This window comes from Triticum urartu, chromosome 5 (genome assembly GCF_003073215.2).
Source record: "Triticum urartu cultivar G1812 chromosome 5, Tu2.1, whole genome shotgun sequence".
Lineage (NCBI taxonomy): Eukaryota > Viridiplantae > Streptophyta > Magnoliopsida > Poales > Poaceae > Triticum > Triticum urartu.
Genome location: NC_053026.1, coordinates 227641103 through 227655586, shown reverse-complemented (window position 1 = coordinate 227655586; position 14484 = coordinate 227641103). Strand labels below are relative to the sequence as shown.

General features: G+C 43.0%; 1 protein-coding gene across 12 annotated transcripts; it reads left to right on the top strand.

Annotated features, from left to right (window-relative positions):
• The first annotated feature begins 3956 nt into the window (after positions 1-3956).
• LOC125508471 lies at positions 3957-7202 on the top strand. 12 transcript variants are annotated; one of them, XR_007283514.1, is made up of 6 exons: positions 4365-4379; positions 5137-5192; positions 5270-5801; positions 6350-6440; positions 6811-6886; positions 6968-7202. XR_007283514.1 is itself a non-coding variant. In XM_048673189.1 (4 exons), exons 1-4 carry the CDS (start codon positions 4116-4118, stop codon positions 6970-6972), a joined length of 432 nt encoding a protein of 143 aa, XP_048529146.1. In that variant the 5' UTR covers positions 3957-4115; the 3' UTR covers positions 6973-7202. The 12 variants fall into 12 exon arrangements, 3 of the variants coding, with proteins under 3 accessions (XP_048529146.1, XP_048529144.1, XP_048529143.1); XR_007283517.1 differs by lacking the exon at positions 5270-5801 and having other exon boundaries at positions 3957-4379; XR_007283511.1 differs by having other exon boundaries at positions 3957-4379; positions 5137-5801.
• Positions 7203-14484: the final 7282 nt, after the last annotated feature.

Sequence of the window (14484 nt, the reverse complement as noted above, 5' to 3'; positions counted from 1 at the left end):
GGTAGTCAACACAAAGTCGGTCCTCTCAATCCTTCTTCTTCACAAAAAGTACTCCACAACCCCACGGAGAGGAACTGGGTCGGATGAGGCCCATTCGCTCTTGAATATCGAGTTGCTTCTTCAGCTCCTTCAACTCTTCAGGTCCGAGCTTGTAAGGACGCTTGCAAACCGGTTCCGTGCCAGGCTCAAGATCGATGACGAATTCAACTGGCTGGTGCGGAGGCATTCTTGGAAGCTCTTCTGGAAAGACGTCTTGATATTCGCAAACGACTGGAATTTGCAAGATGGCATCCAGTTCACCCTTCTCATTGAGAGAAAACAGACGGATTGTATCGTCATTAGCGGCAAAGACAATTACATCCTCAGACGAATGAGTCAATTGAATTTGCCTGGCTGCACAATCAAGCTGAGCCTTGTGCTTAGAAAGTCAATCCATCCCGAGAATAAGATCAATATCCGAGTTACCAAGCACCATTGGAGAAGCCAGAAACTTGAAATCACCCAGCATGATAGAAACATCCGGGACTATTGAAGTAGCCCTCATAGACTTAGCCGGAGAAACCACTCCCATAGGTTTACCCAACATTTGCGAAACGAAGTCATGCTTGGAAACAAATGATCTTGACATGAAACAACGCGATGCACCAGTGTCAAAAAGAACTTTTGCGGGAATAGAGTTAACTGGAAAGTTACCCATGATGACATCTGACGAGTCCTCTGCGTGAGCTGCATTCAGCAAGTTGACCTTGGCGTGCTTGGGGTTATGTTTGACCACAGCTGTACTTGCCGATCTCACAGGAGAAGGAGCACTACAACAAAATAGGCACGTATAGTCGCTTTTCCTAAGACGCTTTTTGTATTCGTCTCTAGGCTCGTGAACAGAGCAAATTAAAGACGTTTTCTAAGACGCTTACAAAGCGCCTCAAACCTTTTATTATAACTAGACATTTGCAGAAACAAATATGCATATGAAATTCAGCTTAGAGACGATTTTTGAGACGTTTTAGTATGCGGCGCTATTATTGGACCTAAGAAACCTTTGAATAATGGTAATCTTTTTCATTGCATAGTCACAAAGTATTAGCTGTGCTAAAACTGAAACACACATGAGCTCATCTTCCGAACCGAACATACATTGGATACATAGTTGTTGCCACCTAGTTGTTGCTTCCACAGTCAGAGCTCTCGCACCGTCGTTGCTCAACCCCAAGCCAAACACCCATGTCACTCGACTTTGCTCCCTCGTCGGTCGACCAAATCGCCCCTTCCACAAAGCTCCCATGCTCCTCCTCCCAGCCATAACTTCCAAACGTTTGCCACCAAGCCGACGTCGCTCTGCACCAATGTTAGGCTTATCAAATAGAACTAAATCAACCAAACCAATAGTTTTGTATTTGTAAATGAAGTGAGTCAAAGTTAAAAAAATTGTGGGTCTTTTCTATATGGGTTTCCCAAAAAAATTGTATGTGAATATTTTATATTGGAATGATATATTTTTCACAAAAAATTCTATTGATTGAATACAATTTGATCTGACAAGGAAAAAAGTCAAAAATACTAGTTATTAGTATGGTAGATCGGATGACTATTAAGAGGCTTGTATTTATTACCCTCTCTGTATTTATTATACTATTTATATTTATTTTACAATATTAAAAGATGGATTGTTTCTAAACCTTTTTTCATCCAATTATTCTTCTTCATACGTCCTTCGTCAGTTTTAGTCCGTTCAAATCTGACAAAAATTTGAGAGGCTGCCAGGAATCGAACATTGGTATACAGGTTAGAGATTTGATCTACGACACAATTGTTGGTCAGAAGAAGGAACCTCGTGATATTGAGTCCGTCATGCCCTATTGGACCAGGCCATAAACGGGGAGGGACGCCCCCTATTTTTTTTCTAGGGCTTTGTTCTGTTTTCGTTTTTCGTCTTTAAAACAATTTAGAAAAAATCAAAATTTCCAGAAAAATGTTAATTTTGGAAATTTTTGTAGAAAAAAAATGTTTTTTGATTAAAAATAATTTTTATGATAATGGATTTTTTTCGTGAATTTGAAAAAAAATACGCGAATTCAAAGGATGTTCATGAATTTTTAAAACACAGTTCACAAAAATAAAATTATTGTGAATTAAAAAAGGTTCATGCATTTCAAAAAAATACATCAAACGCAAAATATTCATGAATTTCAAAAGCTGTTAATCGTTTCAAAAATTGTTCAGCTATTCCGAAAATATTCATCGATTTACATAAAATTTTCACAAGCTTTGAAAAAATTGTCTCCGTTCGAAAAATCTTCATTGACTCAAAAAATGTTCGAAGAATCATAACAATGTTCAGAACTTTCAAAAATAATTTTCACAATAATTGAAAAAATGTTCGTGAATTTGAAAACGTTCATTGTTTCATAAAAAATATTCATGATTTCAAAATTTGTTAATGATTTAAAAATATGTTCAGGATCTGAGAAAAGTTCCTGAATTGGAAAATGATGTTCACAATTTTTTTAAAAAATTAATAAATAATAAACTTGTAAAAAGAAAATGAAAAATATGTAAATAGTGCAAAATGTGAAAATAAAAAAGAGGGGAAGGGAGAAACAAGAAATATAGAAAGAATAAAAAATCAGAAGAAATATCAAAGAAAAATAAGAAGAAAACCAGTTCATGGAAGCATTCTAGAACCTTCCAAAATGGGGTGGGAAAAAACTAGACCGGGCCGGCCTATACTGTCGACAAGCGCGCAGGAGGGCATGCACTAGCTAGGTTGCTAGACAGCGACCTATTCGCCAAATAGGAAAGGACGTGACCATTGACGAAGACTTGGCCAAACAGCCTAACGGTCGTCCAAGTGCACCGTTGTACTAGGGCCTCCACGTGTGATCAATCGATCGTTTGCTTGGCCGCTCGTTGGTATATTGCAAAGTTTCACCACAGTATACAGTATGGGGCTACAATCTTTTGTCACGTAATACATGAACATGAATAGGTCACCCTAACCTCTTCCTAAAATACAATACAGCAGTAACCACGCCTTTTCCCATACTACTCATATACTTCTTTCTCAGGCATATAGCCATTGCCCTTAGCCGCCACAGGAACCTGATGCCGCCGTCGTCATCTCGGAGCATCTAGCCGCTGTTATCATCAGCAACGCATCAGAGCTTCCTCGGTCGAATCCACACGCCACCAGTATTGTATCGGCAAGAAAAGTCTATTCAAATGAAGAAAATCTCGAAGAGTGCAACTTGAAGGACAAATTTGCTATTTAATCTACATCGACTACTACAATCGTACGTCGCTCCCGATGATGTTTTTTAGCACCCATATATTCACCTAGATGTCGCCAATCTCCTAGACACTGTTCCTTTTCCTATTGTTATTGTTGGTTTTGTCACATGATCCGTGCCACCTGTGGACGTGAACCAAATGTTGGCAATTTCGGCATCACCTTGCCGTGGTCATTAGTATGTCATTCCAATGTCAATTTTTCGTGTCAATTTGTTTAGGAGTTAGAACAAGTAGCTTAGAAGCAACTTCAAACTAAAAATGACAATAACGTGAATGTTCTTAGGAAATTAGACCTTCAAATTTAATATTTTCTGAATGGCCTTTTAAAAGTACTTATCTCATTCTTACCTATGTTCAAAATTTTCCTTTATGCCTATCATGTTTCTATAGCCCGATCCTCGAGCCTTGCACGATGTATTCTTTTACTAGAAGGGGATCATCATGTCGGGTTATTCTTTTTTCCGTTGCAACACACGGGCATATTTGCTAGTAGTGTCAAAAGCCGTTTTATATTTGATTCAGAGAGAGTACCATTTATCTGTGTTATATACGCACATAAAAATGACAAGAATAAAAATTTGACGCGCGTAAACTTTTCTCGCTTTTTTAGTTTTGATGCTCTAAATTATTTTTCTTTACCGCCTAGATTTCGCGCGTTACGATTGGACTTTTTTTCGCTCCAATACCTGTCCGCATGTTTTCCCCACGCCGCCATCTCCCTACCTCCCCAATTCTTCAACCTCCAGATCTATTCCAATCTCCGCCGGCAGCAGCGCGCCCCGTGCACCCCTCATCCCGCCATCCCGCGCGGAAGAAGCCACACCCACATGCCCTGCTCTCCGGCGCGAGCTCCTATCTCCGCTGGCGACTTCCCATTCTCCTCCGTCGGCGACTTCGCCAGTTGGATACCGCCGGCGTCCGTCCTCGCCGTCGCCAAGCCGCGCTCCTCCTGGCGTCGTCCGCACCATCACCAAGCATCCACGCCAGTGTCATCCTCCACCAGGAGCTCTGCCGCGTTTTCCGTGGCTACACCGTCCTCAAGCAGCGGTCGGCTCCATCCAATATCTTCAGGCCTCCACCTCGTCAAGTAGGTATTCCCTCGAATTACATCTCCTGTACAACTTTTAGCATTAAAAAAGTAGCCTCTTTCAGTTTTCTTCTACTCTCTTCTATGTTCCTATTGAACATGCCTGTCGTTGTTGACTTCTAGTGGATCCTTTTTTACTGAAACGTGATCTATGTAGTGTAGTTGCGGATTATAAAGTCAAAGCTGGTTGCTGTAGTAGTTGATTGGTACAATGAGTAATCAATTTCCTCTAATTGAGTCTGTAATGCATGGCATGGTGTTGGTATGTTTGTCCGGCAGATCAAAATTGGGAAGTGGCTTGTTAGTCTGGTAAAAGTAAAATCAAACATGGAAAATGTGATGTAAAATCTTGTCGTTTTAACACGTAAATGTCTTCTGAGCAGGGTGCACATTCTCTTGTGGTGATCTTCTATGCTTTGTTGAAATACCGTAGGATCTGCATCAGGTTACTGAATTACTGACGCATAATCTATTGCTGGTTCTGTGAGCCTTTGACGCATAATCTATATTATTGTCTGAATCTAAATAATATAGTGCACTTCGCAACACTGTCTCACCTTAGGTTCACATCTAACATAGGTGGTCAACTGTATTAGCATGGTATTTTACATCATTTATTCCTGGTGGCAAGAATGTACAATCTACTATTAATACTAAATCTCTCATATTGTCCGTTATGAGATTAGATAGCATTATATGGCTTTTGTACAGTTGCCTTTCATAGTTTGATGCAGTCTCACGAGTTAAAAAGCAATACTTAGGATGTGATTGAAGATGCAACTGTGAAAGATTACGAACAATTGGCCTTCGTTAACAGGTAACAATGTAAAAGTAGATATTTTCAATTTGAAGATAAAAAAGCTGGTCGAATAGTTTTTTTTTTTACTTTTGTAGTGATAGACACAAGCAGCATATGTCAAAATTTGTTACACCGAAGGTTTGCATGATGATTGGCACTTGCAGACAATATTACTGACTTAAGCTTGGTAAGAATGTTGCCTGCAGTGCTGCCCTTGTACTATACTTCTAACATGATGCCTCTCAATAGCACTAATAAAATTATGCACTTTCACTGTGAGCATAAGTGGCCTCCAAATCTGGCATAAATTTTATGGTTTTTTGCATGATCATAAGAACATGGCTCAAGCTGTATGTATGCAATTTTCTTCTACTTTTTGGTATGTTCATATTGGATCTCACATAGTTCAGTTCTTTATTTGATAATGGAAGTGAAATGCATGAACTTGGCATATGTTTCTATGCACACGTTCCTTTCATTAGCCTTGTTGATTAGCATATGATTTTAACATTGTTTTGTCAAAGACTTTATGTAGAACCAGATGAAGGAAAATTACAAGGCCCTACAGAGATTGATGATTCATTACCAAAAATCCTCCTGAATCTACTAGTCAAATTAAAATGATTTGTAAGCTCAAACATTTTTTCTACCATGTTTAGTTGCAGCTGAACTAAGCCTCAACTGTAGAAAGCACGCATTGAAAAGTTAGATAGGGCCGATCAGCTTTACTAAGCGACCAGTTCACTAACCAGGTATATTCAAACAAAGGATTAGAAGAAGTGTGGTGTACTGTTTCATACAAGTAGGGTATTTGCTCGCCATTGATTTTTTTAGCACGTGATATCGTCATGAACTACCAGCAGCAGCAGTAGCAAGTAACTCTAATGCAACAAAATGTGATAATTATGGAAATCTGCAGTATGTAGTAATATGAGGGTGTCTATTTGTCATAGTAATAATCTTAGTGACGAGCAATTGCACTATAGAAATCCTGGAGCTGGTAAAGAGAAGAGTTCATAATCATGTCTATGGTACAACCAGGAACAATATAGGATCAATATGTACATAATAAGGGTGATTAGGTAGTGCATTTACTATGCATCATATCAGACCTCCTGTAATTTATCTTCCCTGATTATAGCTGATCTCGTGTCTACATTTGCACCTATTCTCAGTCAATCGCAGAATGCTCATGCTGAAACTAGCAATGCAACCAAGCAAAGTAGCCTTGAACAAAGTGTGCAGCTTCACGAAGTCACTAAGCAGGTTTGTGATAATGACTATTTCATTTCTTTTAATAATAAGGCAAAACTGAAGTCTTGTTGTATTTGATGAAATCGAGAAACAAAAGTAAACTTCTGGCAAAAGGAGCTTTAGTGAGTAAGATTAAACATATGTGGTCAGAGGAAACATGCTTGGAGAGCAATATATTTGTAATTTTTATTCGCCGTGTTTCAAATGTTGGAGATGAGAGACTGGTGTGACCATATGAAAAATTCAAAACAGTAAGTGATGTTATTGGTTATGTTATTGCTTGGCCTCGGTCACATTTAAGTCCACTTGCATAAAAGCAATCGAGTATTCTCCAATGTCCGTACTTATGATTTATTATTGATGAAGAATCTTTGTGGTTTAGGTAAAAAACAATCTAAGCCAGCCCCTCCGAACACAGACACAGAACATTGCTAGTCCAACACAACCACGAAATATTGGTACTGTACATCTCTTACAATGTCATGATAGTCTAAAAGGTTATTGCATCTAAACTTTTCTTTGTTATCTACCTTTTTCAGGTTAGAGGATTCAGAAAAGGAGTGCATTGCACGAGCCAGGAGCAACTACAGATGAATAATCTTCAAATGAACAAATATTATAGATGATGTATAGATTTTAGCTTCAAAGGAGTACTTAGTTCTACTTTGTAGGGTTTTCGTAATTATTTGTATCTTCTGTATGAATATCTCATTTGTGAGCTCCACACTTTCAGTGGAGGTATTTGTTCCTATTAATTTATCCACTTTATGCTAATTGTGTGAGAATGCAATTCTTTTTGAATGCCAAGTGTGAGAATGCACTTGGTGATGTGGTTTGATCAATCTGCACATGCATTTGTGGCATGAAAAGTGATCGAAATGGTGAACACAAATTCGAAATAAATAAAATATTATTTAAATTAAAATATTCCATAGCTACAAGGAAGCTTGCGTATATTTGAAGACGAACTAAACGTCTCTACATAGCTCTACATAGCATGTATAAGTATTAAGCTCATGATGATGGTATGTTTCTTTGGACGTGAATGAACGTCTCAAGAAACGTCTTTATGTAAAATAGACGATTTTCAACGTCTCAATATAGCGTCTCAAGACATGTATACACGCTTAGCAAGCGTGTCTACATGTTTTGAGACGGTCCGTGGGGAGACGCTCCAAGGACGCTTTACTAAAGCGACTCTATAGTTGCTTAGAGATGAAATAACACGTCTCTACGTATGAAATTGAGCGTGTCTACTTGCAGTTTTTGTTGTAGTGGAGGAGGGAGGCGCCTCTGATTGAAGCATTTGTTGGCATAGTGACCCTTCTGTTGACACTTGTTGCACGTGACCTCTGAAAGCGGACGGTGATACAGAGCACTCGATCTTGGAGCTTGAGATGAAGTCTTGTTCTGAAAGCCGGGGTTGGGTGGGGGGGAAGATCCACTGCCACCTTTGCTCTTCTGCTGATACGGCTGACGGAACGGAGGAGGAGGAAGCCAATACTTCTACTGCTTGGCCACTTGAGTAGAGGAAGAAGGAGTAGCATCTCTGACTCGCTTCTTGGAGGCATCACACTTCAGTTGAGCAGCCTCTTGCTTCAATGCCATGTTGTAGAACTCAACGTACCTCAAGGGCTCAAAGAGAATAAGAGCTAGCTGGATTTCTTCTCTAAGACCACCCCTGAACTGGTATATCATGCTCTTCTCGTCAGGGACGTCCTGCTTAGCAAAGCGAGCGAGCTTCTGAAACAACTTGTTGTAGTCATAGACAGACAAAGAGCCTTGCTTCAGGTTGCGGAATTCCTCACGCTTGCTTTCAACCACGCTCTGAGGAATATGATGAGCTTTGAAGTCTTGACGGAATTCATCCCAGGTAATCACACGGCCTCCTCTGGAATCTTTGTACTGCTGGAACCATTCTGCAGCTTGGTTTTTGAGTTGGAAGGAAGCGAACTTGACAAAGTCCTCAGGCCTGACGTTACTGCACTCGAAATGCTTGCATAAGTCCACAAGCCAATCGTCAGCATCAGTTGCCTCAACACAATTGCTGAAGGTCTTTGACTGGTTAGCCAGGAACTGGTTGAGTGTAGCAAAGTGATTCTGATTGCTTCCTTGGTTGCCTTGGTTCGCTTGATTGCGCTCTTGAAGAATTTGCATGATCAACTGCGTGTTTGCATTGGTTGCGGCCATCACAACTTGCCATGCCTCCGAAGGAGGGGGAGGTGGTGGCGGATCCTGATTCTGATTCTGATTGCTGCTCTTAGCGGGAGCCATCTTGAAGAGGGTGATATCCGTTAGCACATTGATAGATAAAATTGAAGCTGAATCAAGCGGGATGAAATTGCAACATATAGTCTTCACATCCGAACATAAGAACGAATGCATTCCACTTGAAATGGTGACATATCCATAAATTGAGAAGCCACTTAGAATTTAGGTAGAGGAATAAATCAACAAGGTACGGAACAAGAACGAATACTCGGTAAGAAATCCCAATCTCAAACCAAATATCCGTGGAATAAGAACTAGAGCTACAAGAATTCCCACCTAAGAAACTCCCGAACCTTTCCGGTTATGCAATCAGGTGTTGGGGATACAGGGGAAGCATAATATCTCACCCAAATCTAGCAAATCCTACATCCAGCTGTATCCATCCTTCAACACATAACCGAGAAAAACTTCGAAAACCATCTACCTCAACCTTCGAAAAGCATCCGTTATACAAGTTATGGCAACACTCCCGAACTCCCGCCCCAGTACTGGGTGGCGTCGAGGTTATCTCACCAACAACTGCATAAAAGAGATTTTCGATGTTGGCGAACTAAACTCAGGTATTCTAGAACTGCAACGATAAAATTGTGACGACAACACCTCGGAGCTCAACTCCCCGGGACACTGCCACAACCCCTAACTGACAGGAGGCACCAAGAACAATGTTCTCGTCACAAATCCATCAGAACGATTCCAAGATACCCGCGTGATCCTAAAAAAAATTAGTGAAATTTGAGAAGAGAAGAGTCAAAACTCTACTCAGGAAGCCTTACCAGAGCGATGAAGGGACTGGGGAGTAAAAAGAATTCCTAAACTCTCCGATATATAATTCCTAAATGACACAAAACATTTTTCTAGACTCAACAACGGCTGCTAAAAACGATCAAGCAGTGGGGGCTCTTAAGGTCGGGGAAGGCTCTGATTACCAACTTGTAATGCCCTCGATGCGGCTATATCTCCTACGTGTCGAAGCACGACTTAGAGGCATAACCGCATTGAAAGCAATGTCGCAAGTAAGGCAATCTTCACAACATCCCATGTAATATAGATAATAAAAGGGGAAGGTACATAGTTGGCTTACACTCGCCACGTCAAACAAAGTACATAAATAGCATTACATCATCCAATCACTCATGGCCCGACTACGGTGCCAAAATAAAAGATCAACCCAACATGCGACACGGTCCCGATCGCCCCAACTGGGCACCACTACTGATCATCAGGGAAAGACACATAGTAACGGCGTGAGTCCTCGTCGAACTCCCACTTGAGCTCAAGCGCGTCATCTGGAACGGAGTCATCAGGCCCTGCATCTGGTTTGGAAGTAATCTATGAGCCACAGGGACTCAGCAATCTCGCACCCTCGCGATCAAGACTATTTAAGCTTATAGGTAAGGCAAGGTAATATGTGGAGCTGCAGCAAGCGGCTAGCATATATGGTGGCTAACATGTTCGCAAAAGAGAGCGAGAAGAGAAGGCAAAGCACGAACGAATCACTAGAGAACCAACTACGGCAAACATTACTCCAACACCGTGTTCACTTCCCGGACTCCACCGAGAAGAGACCATCACGGTAACGCACACAGTTGATTCATTTTAATTAAGTTAAGGTTCAAGTTATCTACAACCGGACATTAACAAATTCCCATCTGCCCATAACCGCGGGCACGGCTTTCGAAAGTTCAAATCCCTGCAGGGGAGTCCCAACTTAGCCCATGACAAGCTCTCACGGTCAATGAAGGATAAACCTTCTCCCCGAGACATTCCGATCAGACTCGGCATCCCGGTTCTACAAGACACTTCGACAAGTTAAAACAAATCCAGCAACACCGCCCGAATGTGCTGACAAATCCCGATAGGAGCTGCACATATCTCGTTCTCAGGGCACACTGGATAAGCTAAGCGTACGGGAGCCAACGTAACCCAAGTTGCCAAGGGACGGCCCCGCACGGTGCTCTAGGTTGGACCAACACTCAGAGGAGCACTGGCCCGGGGGGGTTTAAATAAGATGACCCTCGGGCTCCGGAAACCCAAGGGAAAAAGAGGCTAGGTGGCAAATGGTAAAACCAAGGTTGGACATTGCTGGAAGAGTTTTATTCAAGGCGAACTATCAAGGGGTTCCCATTATTACCCAACCGCGTAAGGAACGCAAAATCCGGGAACATAACACCGATATGACGGAAACTAGGGCGGCAAGAGTGGAACAAAACACTAGGCGAGAGGCCGAGCCTTCCACCCTTTTCCAAGTATATAGATGCATTAAGATAACAAGATAATATAATGACATCCCAACAAGTAAATAATGTTCCGACAAGGAACGATCTCCAATCTTCACCTGCAACTAGCAACGCTATAAGAGGGGCTGAGCAAAGCGGTAACATAGCCAATCAACGGTTTGCTAGGACATGGTGGGTTAGAGGTTTGACATGGCAATTTGGGAGGCATGATAATAAAGTGGTAGGCATCGTAGCATAGGCATAGCAAAAGAGCGAGCATCTAGCAAAGCAAAGATAGAAGTGATTTCGAGGGTATGATCATCTTGCTTGCAAAGTTGTCAGAGTTGACTGGATCCTCGAAAGCAAACTCAACGGGCTCCTCGTTAGCGAACTCGTCTCCCGGCTCTACCCAAGCAAGACAAACAAGCAACAAGAACACAATCAACCACGTGCAAAGCTCAAACAACATGATGCAAACATGGTATGCTATGCGGGATGCGGTATGTGATGCATATGCAAGATTTGACAAGGAATGAATGAACCTGGCCTCAACTTGGAAATATAAGAGCGCCACTGGAAAGGTGAGGTGATTTCGGTTGAAATCAATATAAAGAACACCGGAATCGGATGCACGGTTTGGAAATGGCAAGCAATTCAAATATGGCAACGGTCTGCGATAAACAGCAAGTAGCCATCTAAATGCAACAAGTTAAGCATGCTACAGCACCCAAACATGGCAACAAAATACATGGCAGGGATCCATTCATGATGCTTAACAAAAGATGAACACTGAGCTACGGCCAATTCATCCATTAACAGGTTCAAACAAGCATGGCAAAAGTGCAATTGGTAAACAGATTTCAGACTTAGTGAAATTAACACTTGTCTGGAATTTCAGATCAGGTAGCACACTTTGAAGCATGAAAACTATATGCTACAGGAACTTAACATGGCAAAGTAAAGCATGGCATGGATCTACTCAAAGATCTTAACAAAAGTCCCTTAGTTACCTTGAGCCAAAAGGGATCATAAAATACAATTGCAAGCATGTGAACATGGCAAAAACATAAACAGATCTCAGACTTAGTGAAAAACTGGAGCATGCGAATCAGATATCAAGTAGGCATGTTTACGAGCTCGATGCACTCACTACAGAGCAATTCATGATAATATAAGCATACATCCATCAAGAATACACATTATACAAGCTAGACATGGCAAGAACAACAACATGGCATGCACGGATCAACTACAACATCCTCGGCAAAATCGCTAACAAGTAGACAATCTGCCCAGATTCACGAAATAACAAAAGTAGAGCTCGATTGTCTCAAGCTAGGGTGCTCCATAATTGCAAACAAAGACATGGATGGATAGAGCACTACAAGATTATAAAATCACCCTTACTGACCATCCTCAAAAGAGGCACGTATCACTAGGAAACAACATGAACATATGGCATATTGTTATAAACAGTCCAAGGACAGTGGAATTGCTAAGTCCCTGGAATCAACATTAACGAATGCACCACTTTGCAAGCTTGTGCTAGTCACCACACACATCACAGAAATACATGGATAGCACCTCTGGAAAGATGGCAAAGCATATAACAAAACTCATGTAGAGCTCAGGGGCATATCATGCACACAATAATCATGGCAAAAAATGACAAATAGCTATTTGGTGCAGCAGATCTGACACTTAACTCAAATAGCACTCTTCCAACAGCATTTCGGGCATCAAGATGAACTCAAATGAAAATGATGCAAGGAGACGAAATGATGTACTCTCTGAGACGAACATTTTGATATGCTATATGCCCAAAACGGATCTACGGGTGCAAAGTTACGGCATGATGAACATGGCAATAAAATTAGGGTTTTCTGAGAAAAGTCAACCGAGGGGGTAACTCAGATCCAGATCCAGCCGCACGGAAAACGAGGCCGCCGGAGTCTTCGCCGGAGTTGAGGGTCGCGGTGGCCGGAGACGACGTAGAAGGCCGGAGAGGGCTTGGGGGCGCCGGATCCGGGGGTGATCGCGAGGATGGGGCGGCGCGGCAGGGTCGGGCGACGCCGGAGCTCCGGGCGGCGGCGCGTGGCGAGTCTACGGCGATGGGGGCGGTGGTCGGCGCGGGTCTCCGGGCGGCGGCGCGGGAAATGAGGCGGCGGGGCGGCGAGAGGAGGAGGGCGCCGAGCGGCTGGGCCGCGGGGGCCTGCCCCGGGCCGCGCGGGCCGGTGCGGTCGGCGGCGATGTGGGCGCCTCGGGCGCCACGTGGCATTCCCGGAGTGGCCGGCGGGGAAGCGGACAATGTCCGGCCTGCGGGTTTTTGTCCGGCGGCGGCGGGTGGAGGTGGATCTAGGGTTTCGGGAGAGGGGAAACGAGAATTTCGGAGGGGGTGTATTTATAGGCATAGAGGGAGCTAGGAGAGTCCAAATGAGGTGCGGTTTTCGGCCATGTGATCGTGATCGAACGCTCTAGATGATGGAGAGGGTTTTGATGGGTTTTGGGCCAAAATGGAGGGGTGTTCAGCTGCAACACACACGAGGCCTTTTCGGTCCCTTGGTTAACCGTTGGAGCATCAAACGAAGTCCAAATGGTACGAAACTTGACAGGCGGTCTACCGGTAGTAAACCAAGGCCGCTTGGCAAGTCTCGGTCCAATCCGGAAATGTTTAACCCCCACACACGAAAGAAAGGTAGAAATGACCATCAGAGGAGAACGGAGCGCTGGAATGCAAAACGGACAACGGGGAAAATGCTCGGATGCATGAGACGAACACGTATGCAAATGCAATGCACATGATGACATGATATGAGATGCATGACAACGACAACAACACACGAAGACAAAAACCCGAACCCGAGAAAATAAAATAACTTAGAGCCGGAAATGGCAAGAGTTGGATTACATATTAGGTAAATCATATCCGGGGTGTTACATTCCCCCTCCGGCATGGTGCCGGAACGGGTCTAGATTGGTTTTCGGTGGCTACGGAGGCTTCTGGCGGTGGAACTCCCGATCTATTTGTAGGATCTAGAAGTAGATGTGTCTAAAGGGGGGGGGGATTAGACACTTAGAGCTAAAGTTGCAATTTTTAAGCTTTTTCGGTTTAAGTGGAGTTTAGGCACAATTTCAACACACGCAATACATATCAAGCAAGCATGCAAAGAGTATATGAGCAGCGGAATGTAAAGCATGCAACTTGCAAGAATGTAAAGAGAAGGGTTTGGAGAATTCAAACGCAATTGGAGACACGGATGTTTTTCCCGTGGTTCGGATAGGTGGTGCTATCCTACATCCACGTTGATGGAGACTTCAACCCACGAAGGGTAACGGTTGCGCGAGTCCACACAGGGCTCCACCCAAGGGTAACGGTTGCGCGAGTCCACACAGGGCTCCACCCACGAAGGTTCCACGAAGAAGCAACCACCCACAAAGGGTCCACGAAGAAGCAACCTTGTCTATCCCACCATGGCCATCGCCCACACAGGACTTGCCTCACTAGCGGTAGATCTTCACGAAGTAGGCGATCTCCTTGCCCTTACAAACTCCTTGGTTCAACTCCACAA

Excerpts from the sequence above, each read along its gene's own strand:
- LOC125508471 (XM_048673186.1), top strand. The coding sequence starts at position 3,983 with ATGTTTTCCCCACGCCGCCATCTCCCTACCTCCCCAATTCTTCAACCT. Across the intron at positions 4,380-6,349 it reads GCCTCCACCTCGTCAAGTAG|TCAATCGCAGAATGCTCATG; the intron begins GTATTCCCTCGA and ends ACCTATTCTCAG. Across the intron at positions 6,441-6,967 it reads TTCACGAAGTCACTAAGCAG|GTTAGAGGATTCAGAAAAGG; the intron begins GTTTGTGATAAT and ends TACCTTTTTCAG.